The 22,944-nt window shown below is 38.9% G+C and overlaps 1 protein-coding gene across 21 annotated transcripts in view; it reads left to right on the top strand.

Moving 5' to 3' along the window:
• LOC105477952 (neuronal PAS domain protein 3) overlaps positions 1–22,944 on the top strand; it is an 861,371-nt gene that overhangs the window by 720,087 nt on the left and 118,340 nt on the right. For all 21 annotated transcript variants that reach the window (XM_071099313.1, XM_071099314.1, XM_071099312.1 and 18 more), the window contains one exon: positions 13,720–13,894. In XM_071099313.1, coding sequence (XP_070955414.1) covers positions 13,720–13,894 — 175 coding nt within the window. The remainder of the gene's footprint in view (positions 1–13,719; positions 13,895–22,944) is intronic.

Below are 22,944 nucleotides of genomic sequence, written 5' to 3'. Positions count from 1 at the left end.
CGTATCAACTTGAGGAGATTTGGGGCTGAGATGATGGGGTTTTCTTTTTTTTTTTTTTTTTTCTTTTCTTTCTTTTTTTTTTTTTTCTTTTCTTTCTTTTCTTTTTTTTTCTTTTCTTTTTTTTTTTTTTTCCCCCATGCAGGCTGGAGTGCAGTGGTGCGATCTCAGCTCACTGCAAGCTCCGCCTCCCGGGTTCACGCCATTCTCCTGCCTCAGCCTCCTGAGTGGGGTTTCTAAATATACAGTCATGTCATCTGCAGACAGACAATTTGACTTCCTCTCTTCCTATTTGAATACCTGTTATTTCTTTCTGTTGCCTGATTGCCCTGGCCAGAACTTCCAATACTATGTTGAACAGGAGAGAAGGCATCCTTGTCTTGTGCCAGTTTTCAAAGGGAATGCTTCCAGCTTTTGCCCATTCAGTGTGATATTGACTGTGGGTTTGTCATAAATAGCTCTTATTATTTTGAGATACATTCCATCAATACCTAGTTTATTGAGAATTTTTAGCAGGAAGGGGTATTGAATTTTATCGAAGGCCTTTATCTATTGAGATAATGAGGTTTTTGTCATTGGTTCTGTTTATGTGATGTATTATATTTATTGATTTGTGTATGTTGAACCAGCCTTGCATCCCAGGGATGAAGCCAACTTGATCATGGTGGATAAGCTTTTTGATGTGCCGCCGGATTCGGTTTGCCAGTACTTTATTGAGCATTTTAATATCGATGTTCATCAGAGATATTGGCCTGAAATTTTCTTTTGTTGTTGTGTCTCTGCCAGGTTTTGGTATCAAGATGAGTTAGGGAGGAGTCCCTCTTTTTCTATTGTTTGGAATAGTTTCAGAAGGAATGGTACGGGCTCCTCTTTGTTCCTCTGGTAGAATTCGGCTGTGAATCCATATGGTCCTGGGTTTTTTTTTTTTTTTTTTTTTTTTGGTTAGTAGGCTATTAATTACTGCCTCAATTTCAGAACTTGTTATTGGTCTATTCAGGGATTCTACTTCTTCCTGGTTTAGTCTTGGGAGGGTGTATGTGTCCAGGAATTTAACCATTTCTTCTACATTTTCCAGTTTATTTGCATAGAAGTGTTTGTAGTATTTTATGTTTTTTGTTTTTTGGGTTTTTTTTTGAGACGGAGTCTGGCTCTGTCACCCAGGCTGGGGTGCAGTGGCCATATCTCAGCTCACTGCAAGCTCTGCCTCCTGGGTTTATGCCATTCTCCTGCCTCAGCCTCCCGAGTAGCTGGAACTACAAGCGCCCACCACCTCGCCCGGCTAGTTTTTTGTATTTTTTAGTAGAGACGGGGTTTCACCATGTTAGCCAGGATGGTCTCGATCTCCTGACCTCGTGATCCGCCCGTCTCGGCCTCCCAAAGTGCTGGGATTACAGGCTTGAGCCACCGCACCCGGCCAAGTGTTTGTAGTATTTTCTGATGGTAGTTTGTATTTCTGTGGGATCAGTGGTGATATCCCCTTTACATTTTTTATTGCATCTATCTGATTCTTCTCTCTTTTCTTCTTTATTAATCTGGCTAGTGGTCTGTTTTGTTAATCTTTTCAAGGAAAAACAAGCTCCTGCATTCATTTATTTTTTGAAGGGTTTTTAATGTCTCTATCCCAAAAAAAGAGCCCATATAGCCAAGACAATCCTAAGCAAAAAGAACAAAGCTGGAGACATCATGCCACCTGACTTCAAACTATACTACAAGGCTACAGTAACCAAAACAGCATGGTACTGGTACCAAAACAGATATAGAGATCAATGGAACAGAACAGTGGCCTCAGAAATAATGCTGCATATCTACAACCATCTGATCTTTGACAAACCTGACAAAAGCAAGTAATGGGGAAAGGATTCCCTATTTAATAAATGGTGTTGAGAAAACTGGCTAGCCATATGCAGAAAACTGAAACTGGACCCCTTCCTTACACCTTATACAAAAATTAAATCAAGATGGAATAAAGACTTAAATGTAAGACCTAAAAGCATAAAAACCCTAGAAGAAAACCTAGGCAATACCATTCAGGACATAGGCATGGGCAAAGACTTCATGACTAAAACACCAAAAGCAATGGCAACAAAGCCAAAATTGACAAATGGGGTCCAATTAAACTAAAGAGCTTCCACACAGCAAAATAAACTACCATCAGAGTGAACAGGCAACCTACAGAATGGGAGACAATTTTTACAATCGGTTCATCTGACAAAGAGCTAATATCCAGAATCTACAAGGAACTCAAACAAATTTACAAGAAAAAAAACCCCATTAAAAAATGGGCAAAGGCTATGAACAGACACTTCTCAAAAGAAGACATGTATGCAGCCAACAAACATATGAAGAAAGGCTCAACATCACTGGTCATTAGAGAAATGCAAATCAAAACCACAATGAGATACCATCTCACACCAGATAGAATAGCGATTATTAAAACGTCAAGAAACAACAGATCCTAGTGAGGATGTGGAGCAATAGGAACGCTTTTACTCTGTTGGTGGGAGTATAAACTAGTTCTACCATTGTGGAAGACAGTGTGGCGATTCCTCAAGGATCTAGAACCAGAAATACCATTTGACCCAGCCATCCCATTACTGGAGATATACCCAAAGGATTATAAATCATTCTACTATAAAGACATGCACACATATGTTTACTGCGGCACTATTCACAACAGCAAAGACTTGGAACTGACCCAAATGCCCATCAATGATAGGCTGGATAAAGAAAATGTGGCACATATACACCATAGAATACTATGCAGCCATAAAAATGATGAGTTCATGTCCTTTGCAGGGACATGGATGAAGCTGGAAACCATCATTCTCAGCAAACTAACACAGGAACGGAAAACCAAATACCACATATTCTCACTCATAAGTGGGAGTTGAACAATGAAAACACATGGACACAGGGAGGGGAACATCACACACCCGGGACAGCCAGCAGGTGGGAGGCTAGGGGAGGGATAGCATTAGGAGAAATACCTAATGTAGATGACATGTTGATGGATGCAGCAAACCACCATGGTACGTGTATACCTTTGTAACAAACCTGCATGTTCTGCACATGTATCCCAGAACTTAAAGTATAATTTAAAAAAACAAAGAAAAAACATGATGACTTTGAACAGATCTTTTCCATAAAAGGTGACATTCAGTAATTACATTGTTTGTAACTCAGAGGATAAATGCTTGAGGGAATTGCAACCCCATTCTCTGTGATATGCTCATTTCACATTGCATGCCTGTAGCAAAACATCACGTGCACCCCATGAATATATACATTTACTCTGTAGCAACAAAAAATTTTAAAAATCATTTTAAAGGTTTTTTTTAAAGTTAACACTCAAACCCACTGCTTAAAAAGACTTACAAATAAATTCTTCAGAATTAAACTTCAAAAAAAAAAAAAAAAAAAGATTCCAAAGTGTGGTTAACAGAGCAAATCTTGTCTCTAATTAATTAATTAAAATTACAAAATACACCATAGGTTTTGTGTTCACCTATTGGGGGAAAAAAAAATCATTCACCATAAACTGAGATCATTCCAGTGTGGCATATACAGGAACAAATGAGATAAAAATCATGGGTCCAGGGCTTAAATATGTAGGACAAGAAGTTCGCTCAAAGTGTGCCAATTATCTAGGCCTGTGTCTACAATGAGACAATTGTCCTTGAGGTACCAACCTGAGAAGAAAAATGAGATATGACAGTTCCTATAAATGATTACTTGAACCTGTTCTTTAGTATTTTAAAAGGAAGGGGAAAACGGTTAATGAACACTAGCATGGATCTATCTCTTTAGGGCCTAAATCAATCACTTAGTGTTTATTGAACCTCTGCCTAATGCTTCCCCAACATCCTAGGCCTAATCCAAGAACAGTGTAATATACCACCCCTGCTCTTATAAGCTCCAGTGCAGTTAAAACCCTGTTGTGTCCTGGATTGCTCCCATCTTTTCGTCCAAGCCACCTGTCCTTTCTCATTCTTTTCTGTGAGGAGTCAGAATGGGAGTTGCTGTCCCAGATACTTTTGGTTCACAACCACGTCTGGGTGCAGACAGACTAGTGCTACTCAATGTGTGAATCGTGAACTAGCAGGTTCAGCATCACCCAGGAGCTTCCTAAATGCAGGATGTTGGCCCCTACCCCAGATCTCTGGAGCCAGAATCTCTGGGAGTCCATGCTGCATTTTAAGGAAATTCTAAAGAATCTGGAGAAATTTGAGAGGCAGTGATCTACAGTACTCATGTCAAAAATTAATCGTCTACTACATTGTGTTTGTTGTCATATATTTTTCTCATATTATTTGACTTTGTATGTGTTTTTCTTCTCTCTTCAAAGTGGACTGTAAGCTACTTGGGGGCAGGTGCTGGGTTGTAATGTTTCTTGTAATTCCTAAAATCCCAAATACAGTGTGTTACAGAGAGAGTAAATGATCAATAAATATATGATTGACTAATTAAATGTACTATTTCAGTTCTTTTATTCCTTGGGCATTTCTTTATTTCTGTTATCTTTTACTGTCTTATACCTCTTCCCTTTCATGTCATTTTCATGTTCTACTCCAAGGATTCTTGCTTCTAGATCACCACTGTTCAACAGAAACATATTGCAAACCCACATGGGTAATTTTAAATTTTCCTAGTAGCCACATTTTAAAAAGTAAAAACAAGTGAGAAGAATTTTAATGATTTGCTATTTTATTCAGTTTCACGTATCTAAAATATTATTTTAGCATGCAATCAATATAAAACATATGATGGTTTGCATTCTTTATATTTTTGTACAAAGTCTTTAAAACCTGGTGTTAATGTATACTTATAGCATATTACAAATCAGAGCAGCCACATTCCAAGCGCTCAGTAGCAACACCTGACTCGCACCTGCCATATTGGTCAATACAGCTCTAGAGACTATTCCTGGATAAACAGCAAAGGTGCCTGAAACTCCTGAAATAAAACGCCAGATTACATGTGTGTGATTACAGCATTGTCTGGTGAGACAAGACATAGAACCTATCAGGTTCTCAAAAGGGTTTGCTCCCTCACCACCACCATAGTCCTCTCAAAATACCCTAAGATATACAGGCAGGCTTTTAGCCTCTGGAATGAGTCATTTCTTTTGACCCATTTTTTTCTACTTGCCAGTTCTATTTACATTCTCTATCCGAGACTAACTCAGTCTGTTATTAAACAGTTGTGAATTTAACTTATTCCTTTAAAATAGCACCTAGAGAGTGTTCAGGGTATTGACTTGCTTTCATAGAAGATAACCTCAAGCACTACCACAGTTAGTAGTTACAATAGCCAAAATAAAAATAGCAGTATATTAGGCCTTTTTCTTATGGTAATTCACTAGAAATAAATTACGCACCATGGCCATGGTGCGCACATGGTATTCGGGAGGGTCAGTGATTAATCATGGCATGAAGAATTTTGTTCCTTCTTGTTCTCTTATTGGATTAACTCCCCAAATAATTTCTTAACATGGGCTAACCACCCATATTCTACAGTTGCTGAAATATTTTAGTATACTTTGTGGTTTTGTAAGGTTTTTTTTAGGTTCTGGGGTACATGTGCAGGATGTGCAGGTTACAGAGGTAAACATGTGTCATGGTGGTTTACTGCACCTATCAACCCATTAGGTAAGATTTTTAAAGACCCCTCATGGGGACATGGAGAAGGAGAGCCAGTTGTTTCAAATACAGCAGCAACAGCATTGACATGATGCTCCAGTCCAAGCAAGATCCTCCTTTGGTTTTGCTTTCTCTTAAAGAGTTCTTGAGGTATACAAACAAATTATCTTTGTTAAATCTTTCTGGTTTTGCTGTTTTTTTCACCCAACAGTATCAGTTAAACATTGTGACTTAACTCCTGGTGGGAAGCGCTGTTGCTGATCTTCCACTATACAGTAGCCCCTTTGAAAACACTCAGGAATGACTAATTGTATGATTTGTGCATTTTATTATTTATTATTATTTGGGTGTGTAATTGTTATATGGGTGCATTAAGCATATCTAAGGTTTTAGTCATATAAACCACATTATTTTATCGTGACCAGAGTAAAATTACTTTGTAGCTTTCAAAACATAAATGGAAAAATCATCCCCAGAATTATTATAGTTTTCCTAATCCAGTTACCTTTCCTTAAAATATCAGAGCTGGGCTGGCGAGCTGGCTCATGCCTGTAATCCCAGCACTTTGGGAGGTTGAGGCAGGCTGATAACTTGAGGCCAGCAGTTTGAGACCAGCATGGCCAACATGGCAAAACCCCGTCTCTACTAAAAATCCAAAAAAATTAGCCAGGCACAGTAGCTCATACCTATAATCCCAACTAACTACTCCAGAGGCTGAGACTGGAGGATCGCTTGAGCCTAGGAGGCGGAGGTTGCAGAGAGCTGAGATCATGCCACTGCACTCCAACCTGGGTGACAGGGCGAGACCCTGTCTCAAAATAAAATGGCTGTTTAGAATCAGGGAAATATTTCAATTTCAATCTTACAAGCATTTTCCATTCTTTCTTGTTCATGTAATCAAAGAAGGACAAAATTCATTATGAGAATAACAAAAATTGAGATGTATTGATGCTGAAGTCTGGCTATGCATAACACACATCCAGCTTTAAATGACACATACTGAAACATGTAAAATTTGAGGATAATGGATTAACTATGCCAATATCAAGTATTTTATGTTGATTGCTGTCCTTATCACCAAGGTAATGAAGAAGCTTTGAAAGTGACATCTTACTATTCATTTGATCTCCAGAAAAAAAGAGACTGACTTCAGTTACTTTTAAGATTGTTAATGTTTCTTTCTTGGCATCGTTTCACTTTTTGCTATGATGTAACCTCTAACGGCATCCTTTTTCCTTCTCAGCACTGTGATAAATACTAAAAAGTTGGCCTTTTCTCCCCTACAGACACTTGAAAAATTTAAAACTATACGAACCTTGTAAAACAAGGTTTTAAAATTTCTTGATTTAGTCACTTTCACAAATCCCTGGGCTCATTCCTGTGATGTAATATCCCCACAGTATTAAGGCATTCTCTAGGTTCTTCTTTTAACTGATGTCTCTTAAGGAAAAGAAAAGGGATATTGACACATCAATACTGTTCTAAAACCACTGCTTCCATAGTATGGTGTGATGGAGGTATACCTGATCTAAGATTACAAGAAAGAATTAAATACAGCGTATAATTTATTCTTAGAACAAAAATGGGGGAGACCTTCAAAGAGTTTGTGGATCTGTTTTATACACAGACTATTTCCAGAAGTATTTAAACGTGCTGACTTCCAAATAACTGTGCCCGTCTCAATTAGTAGCTGCAGTTTGTTCTTTATTTCCTCTTTGACTCTATTTCCCCAACAGTCTGCTTTTTTCTTTTTCTTCTCTGAGAACTAGGAGATCCACTGATCCCCTGGAATTATCTCCTGGCATGTCTTAAAGTTCAGACCTGGTTATGCAGTATCTCTTGTTTTTTTTGGTTTTTGGGGGTTGTTTTTGTTTTTGTTTTTTTGAAACGGAGTCTCACTCTTGTCGCCCAGGCTGAAGTGCAATGTCGTGATCTCAGCTCACTGCAACCTCTGCCTCCTGGGCTCAAGCAATGCTCCTGCCTCATCCTCCCATATGCAGTGTCTCTTTGGGTGCTGCTGTTGGAATTCTCAAGTCAGGCACGCCAGGGGTGATAGAAAAATGTATGTAAAACAAAAAAAGTACTTCATGGATTCCCACGGGAGTCAAAATGTTTAGTTTTGAAGATAAACACATGATGTGGTATCTTTTAGCTAAAATTCTTCTAAGGGAAGCCTCTGTTAACATATCTGTAGAAAGAGAGTGGATTCGTGTTATTTGATGACACCGGAAGGATTTTTCATTCTATCTCATCGTTCTGTATAGAACCTTTCTTCTTGTTCTACTAATTTATACACGTATTTCTGTAACAGACCCAATGCTTTTATGCGGTTTTCTTCAGATAAGTCAGCAAATACATAGAATGAGACAGAGCAGTAAAGAACATCAAGTTTCTGTCAAAACAGTTCATAAATATTCAGTGGAATTCTGCAACATGTAGGAAGTCATGAAGATGGCATTAAGATACCAGTAAAACCTATGCTAATCAAGCTATCATATCTTATTATATTTTATTCTCTTATCACTTTATTATCCTTCAATAATATAAATGTGACCCCCCCAAAAAAAAAAATACAAATCCTGACCTGCTGTGGTGAGATAGAACTTCCACCTCATCCTGGGGCAGGATTTTCTAACCGGGATGTCAGGGTCTCTTGGGTAGATCTGAAAGCCTTACCTGGGAGTTTAGTTTCTGGGCCACTTACCACAAACAGAGTCCTCTCTCAGGAATGGCCTTTTATTCAGATATTGCTAGCATTCCCTAAGGGAGTGGAGCCTGGATGCAAAAGGACTCCTGAGAAAGAGGTTGACTAAGAGCCCCTGCAGTAACCTCAATGCCCTCAAAGTATTTTTTAATAGCAGCCTTACAAAAGGTTTATGACATTCTACCTTAAATAGGTTTTAAATGACCCTTTCTATTGATAAAAATCAACTTTGTATTGTTCCTAAGACTGAAATAGTCTAAAAGAAAGAAATATCTTGAAAACAGATGTATGGCCTTTCTTTATCAAAGTATTCTCTTAAGTTGTTCCAATATGGAGATAACTTACAAGATCACTGCCTACTCCTCATCTGCACCAAACCCCTTCAATCAAAGAAGCACTGAATTCAATGAGTTGCACTGTTAGTACATCACTCTGGTTAAAAAGTATTGCTCACTCCAGGGGGCCAAGCAAAGGCTATTGACATGCTTGCTTGATGTATGAAAAGACAAATTAGTCCCCCATCCTATCTACCAGCAGGGTACAGTGACCTGACATGGAAAAGTCAACTCAAACCACTGTATAATATATTTACATTTTTTTCCAGGAAACTTCAGAGTTACCAAATCAGCTGTGTCTAGTGTGCAAATTACATGCAAGCTAACAGAATGTGAAATAAATTTGACAAAGGCTATGTGGTTTAGCTTGACTATAGGATATGCTGGATGGCACAAGTGACTATGGCTTGTCCTGGAGGAATCTATGGTAACACTGGGCAAAAGGCAGGAAAAAAAGAGTTTAAACAAAATGCTGTTTCTGGATGTGATTATTTATTACTTGTTGCCTATCTGCTGCCCCTGATGCATTCTCAGCTGTTTTGTAGTACACTAGGCAACGTGAGAGAGTAAGTTCTTTTCTAGAGTTATTCAGCTGGAGTAAAGTTAGACCAAATGAGTGAAGTTGGAAACAGTCATGCTTCCTTCTTCTTCTGCTAGAGAAACAGTTCAAAGATCAATGGGTCTGTTATCTTGAGTTTCATAAACAGAACATGGATTTTTGAAGTTCTCACAGTTGCCTTAGAATGCCATTTGCACTAATCAGAAGAACACATTATTGGAGGGGGAAAGCTCTACTTTTCCATTAGATCATAATTAAGGATTGAGAATAGGACCAATAATTAACATAAAATGAAATTTCTCTAAATTTCTACTATTGGTGATTTGAAGGGAGAGTTAAGAACAAATACTAATTTTTTTATGGAACTATGTTACAGATCAGATCCTGAGGACATAAGGGTGTGAACACTGGAAACTAACCAGTTAAACAGAGTTTTGCCATAGATTGGAAACAAGTGGATTATGAAAGATGGACACTATTCTCTTAAAGAGTTTCTTAAAACCTGTCCCTTCCTGGCACTCATACAATCCCATCCTCAGTTAAGCTCAAGGACTTAATGTGAATAAATATATTATGATGCTATATTATAATACATTTTAAGGAGTAAATAATGTTATCATTACAATGCCATTATAGTAACATAAAAGAACCGACTTAAACTTTTCCAAATCAAGTACAAGTAAAAGAAAATTTTTTTCAGGCGTAAATATCCATTCTTTATTCATTCAACAAAACATTTGTAATATAGCTACTAAATATAACAGACTAGTCCTAGTTCTCAGCAGGCACATGTTTTGGAAGAGGTGGTAACTGAAGATTTAAAGGTACCTAATTAGCATTGGATTGGAGCTCTATTTGTTTTTCCGACCTGAAGCTAACATGAAGTAATGTCTGTTCATCAAGCAAAAAATTCTCCGTCTTGCTGTCTGTAGTCTATTTTGAGGCACAGAATTTAGTGGCAGGAAACATGAGTTCTAGTGTGTCTCACCTGGTGAGTATCCATAAGAGAGAAAAAAGAAATCAGACAAGGGTTTAGTGGGAAAAGTGGTGGACTGAGAATTAGACAGTTGGGCTCACAGCCCTGTTTCTACCACTAAACAGCTGGGTAAACTTGAACATGCATTTGAACTTCTCAGAACTGTAGGGCTTTTTCCCATTAAGTAAGGAGATGCTAAAAGATGGTTTTTAAGGTGTCTTCTGGCTCTAAAATTTAAGTGAAATGAAGTCAAAGCAGTATGAGAAATGTTGAAAGTGTTGGATACATGTAAGATGTGATGATAATGATGATGACGACTCAGGTGCATATGTAAGTTGACCTTTGTCTAATCCTACTTGTATTTTGGTTTAGTACACCTCCTTTAGTGCCTTGTTTTGGCCCAAGAGTTCCATGGGAAAACATCTCCAGCTCCAGGGGATTGGCAGTCTGCCTGCCCTCAGCCTCCTCCCTTCATGGTGCTCAGTGTTCTTTCCTGAATAAAGCAAGCTGAAGCACAGGGGAATTCAGAGGTCTCTCTGGCTGCCAGTGCTACTACCTGAGGGGTGATAGGTCAAGTGGGCTTTGAACCAAATTCTGTTTCCACCCTTGGCCTTTTCCAGTATTCAGGTTCTTTTGTAAACGGGACATGATCATACCAGTTCAAAAGATTGTTATGAGGATTAATCAAAGCAAAGCACAAAAATTAATACTTTTTGCACATAGTAGGTAACTGCCAGTATTGTTATTAAGGCTGAAAGCATGTATCACCCCTGCTGTACAGTGATGTCCCAAAGTGAGGAAACAAAGGTACACAATAATATACATTTCTTCATGTCATTCATCCTGATCCACCAAACAGCAACAACAACAAGACGTGTTTGTGGTGCTTATTTCTCACAAAGTGATTCCTTCTGCATAGTTTCACTGGATTTTCAAAATTAGGCTGAGAGGCAGGTAAACCAAGTCTTGTTTTCTTCCCAGCTCTCAGGGCCACAGCCTTGCACCATTCCCAAGAAACAAAACTCCAGGGGAGCATCCATGTGGAATACAATGTGGGTGGTTCTCCTAGGGCCCTGCAGAGCAGCAATGCTGCCACTTTCAGAAGAGGAAACTGAAGCCCAGGGAGGTTAAATTAATTGTCCAAGGTCACACAGCTGAGGAGGAAAATTCTGATCTTGAAGTCAGGTTATGACTCCAAGTAGTGGGGCTTTCCTCCACACTGCGCGGCCTTAACTACAGTATACATATAAACACTATGTTAATGTCAAACTCTCAGTGCCCACCTCGCCCTCATCATTAAGCTTTGAGGTATGTTGGAGGTATGTTGGTGGGAAATCCCATGAGGCCACAGGGAAAAAAAAGTCCTCACCATGCCCTAGTGCTCTGTGGCACATCGATACTCAGTCCTGCCCTAGATGTGCCATACTCCAGACATTATTTTATGGGAAGGAAGTATCTGCACATCCAAGCAAATCAGGATGTGGAGAGAGTGGCCAGTTTCTGCTCTCTATAAGACTGGTTTACATGAATATTCAATAACCAGCTCCCCTAAAAAAATCTATTTTATCTCCCATTTGTGTTGTCATCCTATCACAATCTATGGTCGGTGCCAAAAGGCACACTGAAGTATTAAAGAAAAAAATCAGTTGGAGAAAACTGACAGAAATATTTATGAAAGTGCTACAATTGGACTCCATGCAAAACGAGAGTGACTTCCTCATATTCACTAATCTCCAAACAAAATAACCATCAAGAAATATTAAAACACACATTTTATTAGTTTCATTTAATTTCTTAATTGCTCAAAGTCAGTTTACCCATTTATTACTGTGTGAAGTGCTTAGAGGCAAGGTGCACATTAAAGGGATTATTTCCATGTAATCCCCCCCTCCCAGAGGGTAAGAGCTGATCACTGTGAATCCCTTTACGCTCTGTAACAATACCAAATGGAGGAAATGGGGATTGTAAAATGATATAGTCAGTGGTTGGGTGATACAGTAGGAGAGTGCAATTTAATAGCAAGAGAAAAGTACCTCATTTTCCGTAAAAGTTATGCAAGCCTTTTTCAGGAATAGCTATTAACCAAACTGAATTTAGCCTCCTGTTTTTCTGACTTATACCTATGTTAATTGGTAGATGTTGAAGATCTGCAGCCTGTTAAGATGTTAATCAAATGGAGTCTGGGAGTAGATGTGATCATGTTACTGAGACTTGGAGTTCTGGGGACAAGAATTGCTCTGAGTATTACACTCTCTGTGACAGTTTTTCCACCGCCAGTCTTCCTTCTTGGCATGAAAGGGTGCAGGCATGCAGGTGGAATCTGGAAGGATGCTGGAAATTATCCTGGAAAGGGAAATGAGGTAGGCAGGGGTTCTAGGTAAATATCCACCAAGAAACTTGTGACAGTCTGAAGCTCTGGCAGCTTCCATGGTATGTCATAGCTGGCCTGAAACCATTGCACTCCAGAGGACCGGGAAACCCATTAGTGACCTGGGAAAGAGCTTTTGCTTGTCCTATTGCTGACACATCTCTCCCTGTTGTATGTTAGGAGCATTACCACTATTCTTAGGAGATAACTTAGAGCATTAGAGGAGTACAGAGGTAAGGCCAGTCCTTACCAGCAATTTCTGCCCCCTCAGGCGGCGCATGACCCAGATGCAGGGGTCATGCCTGACAGCATTAAAATACTCAGTGCCTCTATTTCAGGCTGAAACAGTTCTGATATTTGATATTCATTCTCTGCCTTTAGAGTTAGCCTGATTCAAAGAGTACACAAAATAAAACATTTTTTTAAAAAGCCCTCAAGGAGATTTGTACTATGTATCCTTTTTAGATTGAAGGCAAAACAAGCTGATTGCAGCAGAAAAAAAAATATGGCTGCTTCAGACCCCAGCTGACCTCTTTTATATGGAAAATCCCTCATACGATTATAGAGCTAATGAGTAATTTTTAATGAAAACATTATGCCTTTGCATATATTTGTAAGCAGCCCTCCTTACATTTAAATTTACATGGAAATCAGATGATACGTATAAAAACGCATCTTGGAAATCTGTGTATTTTAAGGAAAATACTCGACTGCTATCTCCGGCTGTTTCTATAGCTGTTCCTATCCAAAACTCAAACTTCTCAATAAGAAAACTGTAGAATTCAGTCAATCATCTGGTTGACACCAAACATGCAAGTATTTGATGATGCGTGGATAAAACAGTTGAATACAAGGCAGACTCGTCCACATTTCACAGAATGTTTTGGCTTTATGCAAACAACAGCGTGTAAGGAAGAAAAAAAAACTGAGCTTAACAATTGCTAAATAAATACATGTGAAAACATCTTTCTCTTTCACCTCAAGAATCCTTAAGTATTTGAAGATGAAGACAGAACCAGGATTGTTTCTGGGACCTGGATGTATTTTCTTTTCTACTCAGAATCTGAATCACTGTGTTGAATTTGAAAATGGAGAAGCCTATGTAATGCCTTTCCTTTCTACCCTTTCTCTCCCCCTCTAGGTGGAGCTGACAGGCAGCAGTGTCTTTGACTATGTCCACCCCGGAGACCACGTGGAGATGGCTGAGCAGCTGGGCATGAAGCTCCCCCCTGGGCGGGGTCTCCTGTCGCAGGGCACTGCTGAGGATGGAGCCAGCTCAGCATCTTCCTCCTCTCAGTCGGAGACCCCCGAGCCAGGTGGGAATTGCAAACCCAATGTGTGGGTTGGTGGGCAGGACCTTTGCCAAATGAGTGTGCTCAAGTTACCCATGTGAAGAGACTATAAATAGGTCTAAGGGTACTTAACAATTCCATGCAGCTTCCAGTCCCATGCAGTAATTAAATAAGGAAGAGATTTGAAAATAAGGAGACATTTTAATAAGTATAATCCAGAGATCTAATTTCAGTTGAACAATACATGTAGAAGGTACTAGTTCCTTTAGTTTCTCTTTCAAATTACTAGAGGGAAAAGCTTCCGATTTGGAATACCCTCTCCATTTTATTGTTACTATGGCTAAATGTAATGCATTTATTTATTATTCAGCAAAATCTATGGCAGAGGAATTCCAAATATTAGCTTGTGGAGAATTAAAAGTATTAGGGACTTGCAGAAATCTTGGTTTCTTTATTTTTTTTTTAAGCATCAGAAGGTACTTGAAAGATGTGAACGATAAATTAAGGCTAAAAAGAAAACAGAAATGGCTACATTTTAAACTGCCTTTCTACCCTCAGTATTTAATTAGATCAATTGTATAGAGGAATGAACAGAGGTGACATTCCTCATTGGGATTCCTTCCAGGACTCTTATAGACTTTGCATTCAGAATGTTCCCATTTTCATTGTGTTGTACTGATGATAATTTAAGTATTAGGGGAAAATCCATTTATAAATTAAACAAAATGACTTGATATCCATCAGTCCCCTAGTTCATCAAGCTGTTCAAACACGGGGAAGATTGGCTGGTCGGCCTGGGTCTTCCGAGAGCGCTGGTAATTAGATCTGCGAAGGATTTATTCTTTGCTGATTGGGGCTTTAAATTAATTGAAGTTCCACATTTGTGGTTTTGTCCTTTTTGTACTTTTTTAGAGGAGATATTTCATATTCTTGTGTGGTGGAGTGCTTGGCCAAGCAGCAGTGGTTTAAATGTTAATTTTTCTCATGAGAAGTTTAAGATTTTTTAATGAATCAAGGCCTGATTTGAAGTGCAAAGTTGTATTTACTTACTTGGAAAATTATTTTTTCACTCTTCAAAGATGCTTGTACTTTACTTGATCTGTTGTTTTAAAATAGATTCGTAATACAAAAGCATTTTATTAGCAAGAAAAATAGAAAAACCTATGTTAAGATTAACGTTAAAATAACTCATCGTACTTCCAAGAAAATTATTTGGCCTGCCTAGAAGTAATCACAATGTTTTCTCACACAGAAGGAAAAAAAAAAATTTTGACTCTTGGAAGTATTTAATCCATTTTCCTCTGTGAAGTTAACTGTAGTTTCTAGGGCATTCATTATTCTTAGCATTGGTGATCATCCTTCTCCAGTGAGCACCACACATGAGAAAAGAGAATATTTAAGATTATTCTTTACCTTTTAAAAATGAAAATATTTTTGTTCAGGTGGGGAAGTGATATATTCTTATACCATAACTCACTGACTTTACTGGGCAAATATGTCAGTGAGATAATTGGGACTGTTTTTTAGTCAATAGAATGTTCCTATCTGGGCATATTTGAGAAACAGCACATGCAAATGGTTTTCTACTCTTTCATCCTGATGTTGGATTGGAGAACCTCTTCCTCATGACTCAAACACACAGCATGACAGAATTTAAGTTTTAAGCCTTTGTATGAGGAAAGGTCTTAGAAAAGTTTGTTTCCTTGAATCACAAATGCTCAAGTTTGAAAGGATCTTCATGATCCTTTTATCCAACCTCCAACATACGCAGCCAACTCTACAGCAAAACCAGCAGGTAACCTTTCCAGTCTCTGCTAGATCCTGCCCCGATAGGAAGCTCATGAACTTGCAAGGCTGCCCACTCCCTTGTTGAATAGTTCTCATAGTTATTCCTGACAGGGATCCCAAAGCTACTTGGCTGCAACTTCCCACTGATCCAAGGTCTGCCCTATGGGACCACGTTTCTGATTTACTCCTTCTTCCCTATCATAGCTTCTCATATATGTGAAGTCAGACACATCAGATCCCCCCTTCCTCCTGCCATCCTTCTCCTTTCCAGGTCAAACAGTGCTAATTCCACAACCCTTATTCAATGGCATGTTCCTAAGAGCCTCACCATCCTAGTCATCCTGCCCTGGCTGTACTTCCGTTTGTAGGGAACCCTGTAAAAATATGGTGAAGAGAATAGCACAGCCCTCTAGATATGTTCTGATTAGTGCAAAGCAGAGGAACTGTCACCTTTCTCAGGATAGGCTACTATGCTTCTCTTAATGCAGCCTAAGGTTAAGTTTGGTCTTCTCGGAAGCTAGGTCATCCTGTCAATTCATACTGAGCTTGATGTCTCCCCAAATGCATGTTGACAGTGAGACTTTGGGAGGAAAAACAAATCCATAGCCTGTAAACCAGTTCTGCTAGAGTATCCTAGGCTAGAGTCTAAATACAACAGTAAGCCCAAATAAATATGTCAATATAAGAACTCTCATAAATCCCATGCCTTCTATGAAGCCCTAGCAAGCATAAAATAACCCTAGGTACACTAGTAGAACACAGTTCTTACAGATTATTACTTCTAGATTATAGGAGAATATATATCTCCTTCAACTGTTAACTCTCTCCTTTAAAGTTACTCTATCATTTAACATTGAAGTGTGATTGACAGACACTATAAATTTACTTAGGTTTCCCTCACCAGCCTTCCTTTAGTCATCCTTGCTAGTGAGATTGAAAACTCTGCCTTCCACATCACTTAACTTGGGCTCATTAGCTACACTTGCATAAGAAAGAGGCTCTCTTCCTTGATGGTGAATGTGACTCTCACCAGTAGAGAACATTAAGCTACCTTAACCTTCAAAGTCTGCAGTGTTGGTTATTTTCTACCTTTGGCTTAAAAAAGCAATTAGATTGACTGCTCAAATACTGAAAAGCAGTGTAGGGTGCTACCTTGAATGAAATATCTTCACTAATGCAGATGATCGCTCCAAGGGAATTACTTTAAAAGTTCATGTCAGGCACTACATCACAAAGCTGCTTATGTTTCTTAAAAGCTGAAAGAATTTTAACAAGATTTCCTAATTCTTAATAACATGAAGGAACATTTTTGAAGACTGTTGTTCATTGCATCATAATCTCTTAAACTCTGATAAAACACAGATTCTTTTTAAAATAGTGGTGTAATTTAGTTGGAAAAGGGATATTGATATATGGTTATTATGAAAATGAAAGGACTATTAGGTATGGAATTTTTCAGAAGCCCTGATGTGTTCAGCACAGCATCACCAAATGACTGAACTCTAAATAACATTTGGCATTATAATAAAGGAAATAAGTGACTAAACCGGCCTAAGAGGCAGTGATACTATGCCCCAATAGGAATTCTGTTTCTTTGAACTGCCAGCCCTGAGATTGTCTTGTCCTGACTCAGGCTCAGGATAATGGAGGAGAAAAAAAAGATCCGTTGACTGTACAGCAAACCCAAATAAATATTTTATATGTATGCACATTTCTTAACAGTTTAGTCAATGTATTATCTCAGAGAAATCTTAAGTCAGGCAAAAGATAAATGAGTGGCGTTGTTTAAAATGTTATAAAGTCCAAGCGTGCCTATTTAGGGGTTGACTGGAACATTTTGGAAGAGACTGCCCTTTGCTGTCCTGCAGGCTCCTGCAGCATGAGAAGCACAGAACCTCTGACAAATGGCATTTGGAGGGTTTTCTTTTTGTGGATCTGCTTGTGCCTTTTCATGATTACTCCTAATGATTCTGCCATCTTGGGGTTATGAGTATTATCCTCATCTTTTTCATAAATTTCAGTGCCATGCCTTTTAAATGCTTAGTAAACAGAAAAGCAACTCCCTTAAAAAATCCTGGAGGAACTTTAAAACTCTTCCTGTGTTGAAGGCAAATAGTAATATTCCCTATATTAGGCTGTAAAATTGTTGTGTTTTACTCCTTCTTCCTTCTTAGTAAATAGCTTTATTTTTTCCAATTACAAAATTAATTCAGGCCCACTGCAAAAAATTCAGAGAATTCAGAGAAAAAGGAGTAAAGACCACCACCATCTAGAAATAACCATTATTCATATATATGCACTACGTACCCTCCTAGATTTTATTTCTGTTCCTGTGTATGTATGTACATTTGTTGAGTGTTTGGTGGGGCTTTCTGTATTTCTTTCTAAATTAAGATTATAATGTATATGCTCCTGGTAACTAGCTTTTTCATTTTCACGTTTCTCTAAGATAAAATTCCCTTTCTGTCTCCAGTGGTTTGCTTGCCACCAGCTAGTGATCAGTTTCTTCTGTAGGACCCCTGTCAGGAAGAACATACCTGGATCCTGCTTCAGAGAGAACTCAGCCAGGGCAACGGGCTCTTGTGGCTTTTTGAGTGGATGTGAGCTCATAGAAGGGAAAATCAATACTGTACCAGGATTTAGACAATTTAGGAACATGCATGAGGCAGTACTTTGGATGATGAATAACTACAGCTGCATGGCTAACCCACTGGTTGTCTCAAATATGGGTTATCATGTTTTGTCTAAATTTTCAGGCAGAATCTAACCTGTTTTGTGGCATTAGGATCATCATTATAGTAGTATGATCTTTATGCTATTATACCTACACTATGTCCCGAATGTTTTAAAGGCCAGCAAAATGGAAACAGTAGAATACTTGCCTGAATGGAAATAATCTTCAGTTTCAACTTATGCCTCTGTGCTGTGGTAAGTTGGTATCTCTTCCTGATTCTACAGAAACAGGAGCTCAATTCCTCTGACATCATTAGATGATTTTCACAGTAAGTGGTATAATTAGATGAACAAATGTTTAGGAATAACCATAAAGAATGTAAAAATTTATCTGAGGATCAATGTTTTGTATTTAAAAACTGCTTGGATATGAGATACACTTGTACTTGTATGGCTGAATTATTTACCATCTGGTATATTGTTGTGGAGGGGTTTTATGTATTGGGTCAAGATTTCTATCAATGAACTGAATTTGGAAGTTAGGCAAGGGAAACCATCTTACTAACCCCACATCCAACCCCAGTCCCTAGACAATGTGACTGTATCTACAGCACTTTCTGCTGTACTGCAAATGTCAAACAGAAGGTGTAATGGATTTAATATTAGCGCTGGCCAAGGTGTTGAGGGAGCTGTTAATAATGTCACTCTAGTTATTGATCTGAAGCCTTTAAAAATCAGGGAAAAGTGAGAGATCCCCTACTGGGGAAAGGCATACAGTGACTGATTTTTATTGCCAATATATCTACATATAGAGTAGCAACTTTCTGGAATTATGTTATCACCATTAATCCCATTAATAACTGAGATTTTTGGAGTCATTTTATGGTGAGATAATATCATGGAGACTGCTCAGCATGCTAATACTAAAATATCGGACCAAGTTCTTTTATACATAAATAGAGCTCAAAATTCACATGGTGAGTACAGCATTCATACAAAGTGTCAAATGATAGAAAGTTCATTCACACTAGATTTATACTTGATGACAGAGTTGGAGCTATTGGAAGGGTAAGTGACAAAGAGTGTAGTCAGTAGGAAGAGTAATATGCTACTTTTGCCTCTCCAAAATTCTGAATACAAACAGTGTGGGGACTAACTTAAGAGAGAAATGGATTTTGTTCAATTAGTGTTACCTTTTCAGGACATTGCTAATCCTTCAGTCTGAATGGCAGTTTGTATGCAATGAAATTCCTGCTTTCCATAGTCCCCAACTAATAAATGAAATTAAAATGTGTAATTTATGATGAATGTTTATCAAACTGTAAACACACATTTAATTTTTTTCCATATTCATATACTATAGGCAAAGATAAATCCATCAGATAAAGTACCATAGTGATCTCTGATGGATTGATTTAAAATGCATCCCTACTGGGGCTGTAGCAATGATTGGGACAAGTTCACGATTCCCCCAAATCAGTCTGACTTCTGTTAATACCCAGGTGTGCCTGTACGTGGCAAATCTAGTAGTCAGAAAGCAGCCTCACTACTAATCCTTTTGTGTAACCCAAAGAGATCATCATTCAGGCATAAACACAACTTTTATCCAAAATTATCTATGTTTCTTAACTATGTCATCATTAAGAACTTACCTTCTTGCCAATCCTGAAATGAAGATGATGGGTGCACTCCAAAAGCAAGCCAGTGCTCTTACAAGGACTGCCTTGCCAAACCTAGAATGATTCTTTTGCCTCAAAAAAGCCACCTTGATGCAGTACCATTTTTTCATGAGCAAAGTAGGCTATTTTTAAATGTCACCTTTATCCCCAGCTAAGCTAAACAAGATCCCCTGGAACTGCCACAGAAGGGAAAAATATTCTCCATTGCTTTTTTCTGGTATGCAAGACCTAGGCATACTTATCACCTTAATTTGTGTGTGTTCACACTTTGGTGTACTTGTGTGTAAAATGAGAACATTTGCAAAGCAAACTGTACTTCTAGAATCTTGCCTGAGGGAGCTAAAGAGAAAGAAAGTAAAATCTCTCCTTCCCACCAGACTCTCCTGGCCCAATAGCTGAGCTCCACCCTTCTAGGCCAGTTCCCAGAAGGCACAGCTGCAACCCCAGGAATCCATTGGGACCTAATTCCTTGACCCACGTGTCGATGACGCAACTAGCTACAGAAGGGCAGCCTCCCTTTTGTTCCCAGAAAAGATGTTGGATCTTGGCACAGTTCTGCATGCCATTCTGAAACTAACTTTCTCTTTCAAAATTTAAATCACAGTGGTTACAACTTAGAAAACAAAATACAGCTTTTATATAAATTAATACAATGATATTTGCAGGGTAGCAAATGTTTTGTTCAATAATAGAAGCACAGGCCTCTTATCAAAATATACAGTAGGTTCTTTCAGTTTATATGCAGCATTCTTTTTTCAAATCTTCTATTGAAGGTTTAGGACATCAATTTTTTAAACCCATTATTTTTAACAGTTTTTCCATATAGCTTTCTAGGTCACAATTTTGACTTCTCTTTGCCAATAGTGATAGGGATATATTTTTCAGGTTTCTAAAAGGAAACCCAAGACAAGCTGTTAATTATGACCTGTTTTTCCTCATTTCAAAAAAAAAAAAAAGAAAAGGTGGCCGTCTTTGTCATTGGATAATTAAAAATTATAAATTCTATTTCTATAGCTCTTGCCTTGAACAAAGTACAAGTTATTTGCTTTTAATATATACCACTGCACAGAAATCTCATCCCTGTCCAAATTATACCATTCTGAATTCTTCATCTGCACTAAACAGCAGACTTACGAAGGATCAGTTACCTGGCATTGACTGAGCTTTGCAGGGTGCACAGATCAGAAGAGGCAGAACTGGCTGGAAACCATTTCCACCCCTAGTGAGCAATTTACTCATGATTGCTTGGGGAAAATACTGGAAATATTGCTTCTGTGTAAAGTTTGCAACTTCCAGTTGTCAGCTCTTTGCCAACAGTTATTCCCAAGTATAGCTTTAGCAACAACGCTTACCCAGGCCACTGTGATAATGGTTGGCATTCATATCCTCTTGGTGTATGCAGAGCACAGAAACCACTAATTACAGGAGTTAATTCACACCACATCCCTCTGAGGCAGGTCAGTGTGTTATCCTTGTCTTACAGCTGGAGGAAAAAGTGATGGAAATTCTAAGTGGCTCGCCCCAAGCTTCACAGGTTAGTTTCATGGCCAAGATTAGAGGAAAGGGTACAGTATTAGGGTTGCAGCAGGTGGGAAGCCTAGGAACTAGATGGAGAAAGAAGATAGGTCCCTGGTAGGAATTGAACCAGAGGAATTTTCTCCAAGGGGATTCTGAAGTTCAGAGAGAAACCTAACTATCCTCTTATGCACATATTTCATTGTGCTGTTTTTTGTTGTTTTTTTTCTTTTTTAACACAGTCTCTTACTTAGAACTAAAATAATCTATGTAATTTTTTTTTTTTTTTTTTTTTTGAGATGGAGTCTTTCTCTGTCTGCCAGGCTGGAGTACAGTGGTGCAATCTTGGCTCACTGCAACCTCTGCCTCCCAGGCCCAAGTGATTCTCCTGCCTCAGCCTCCCAAATAGCTGGGACTATAGGTGCATACCACCACACCTGGCTGATTAGAGATGGGGTTTCACCATGTTGGCCAGGCTGGTCTTGAACTCCTGACCTCAGGTGATCTGCCCGCCTTGGCCTCCCAAAGTGCTGGGATTATAGGCATAAGCCACCGCACCCCCTTTGCTCTCATTCTTCCATTTAAACACATACCACAGTGATCAGTAAGTACCATCTGAATACATTATAGGCACAGTTCAACCCTAAGTCACTTGGTCTGCATCAGCCATATGCCCCCCGAGCCAGGATCATAGCCAACATCACCCATGTACACTTGGCCTCTGCTCTGTGTTGGCCAACACTGGGCCAGATTCCGTGCAGTTTCTCCAGGCTCTGTCTTTCAGAGCCAGTCTTCCAAGGCAGGTGTGAGATGAAAAAGAGCAGGCAGAGCAGAGGAATGGTGTGCATCAGGAGGTGGACATATCCCGCTGGAGGGATCGATCTGCTCATGAAACACAATCATGGTTTCTTGGGACCCATGGGAAACACTGCCCATCTTCTATTAGCAGAATTAGCTTGAGGGAAGAACTCATATCTTTTCTCTAGTTGTTATTAACTGGAATGAATTTTCATTCAAGATTCAGGCCCACTTGCTAACGGGGATTGTGTAGATTATTCAACCACCATTGATTGAATGTCCACCAGGTGTCAGACATACAAAACACCAAGGAAACGTTGACGAGGCTCCCCACCTCCCAGGAGCTGACCATCACGTGAGGGGGACAGATGAGTAACACAATGCGGGAGCATGGTAATGAGGATCAGGACACTATGGTGCGTAAGTAGGATAGCATCATAGCACACACCACCGCGGCCAGCAGTCTTGGCAGAGCTATCTCAGGCTTAAAACTTCAACCCTAAAATTAGTAGCCCAGAAATATTGCTTCTTTGGGAACACATTGCTTTGACGTGCCCAAACATGTCAAAACCACGATTATAAGCGACTGATGGACGTTATCAAGAGTTTTTGTTCATTTGT

The sequence above is a fragment of the Macaca nemestrina genome, chromosome 7, assembly GCF_043159975.1.
Source record: "Macaca nemestrina isolate mMacNem1 chromosome 7, mMacNem.hap1, whole genome shotgun sequence".
Taxonomy (NCBI): Eukaryota; Metazoa; Chordata; class Mammalia; order Primates; family Cercopithecidae; genus Macaca; species Macaca nemestrina.
This window is presented reverse-complemented; position numbering and strand designations above follow the sequence as displayed.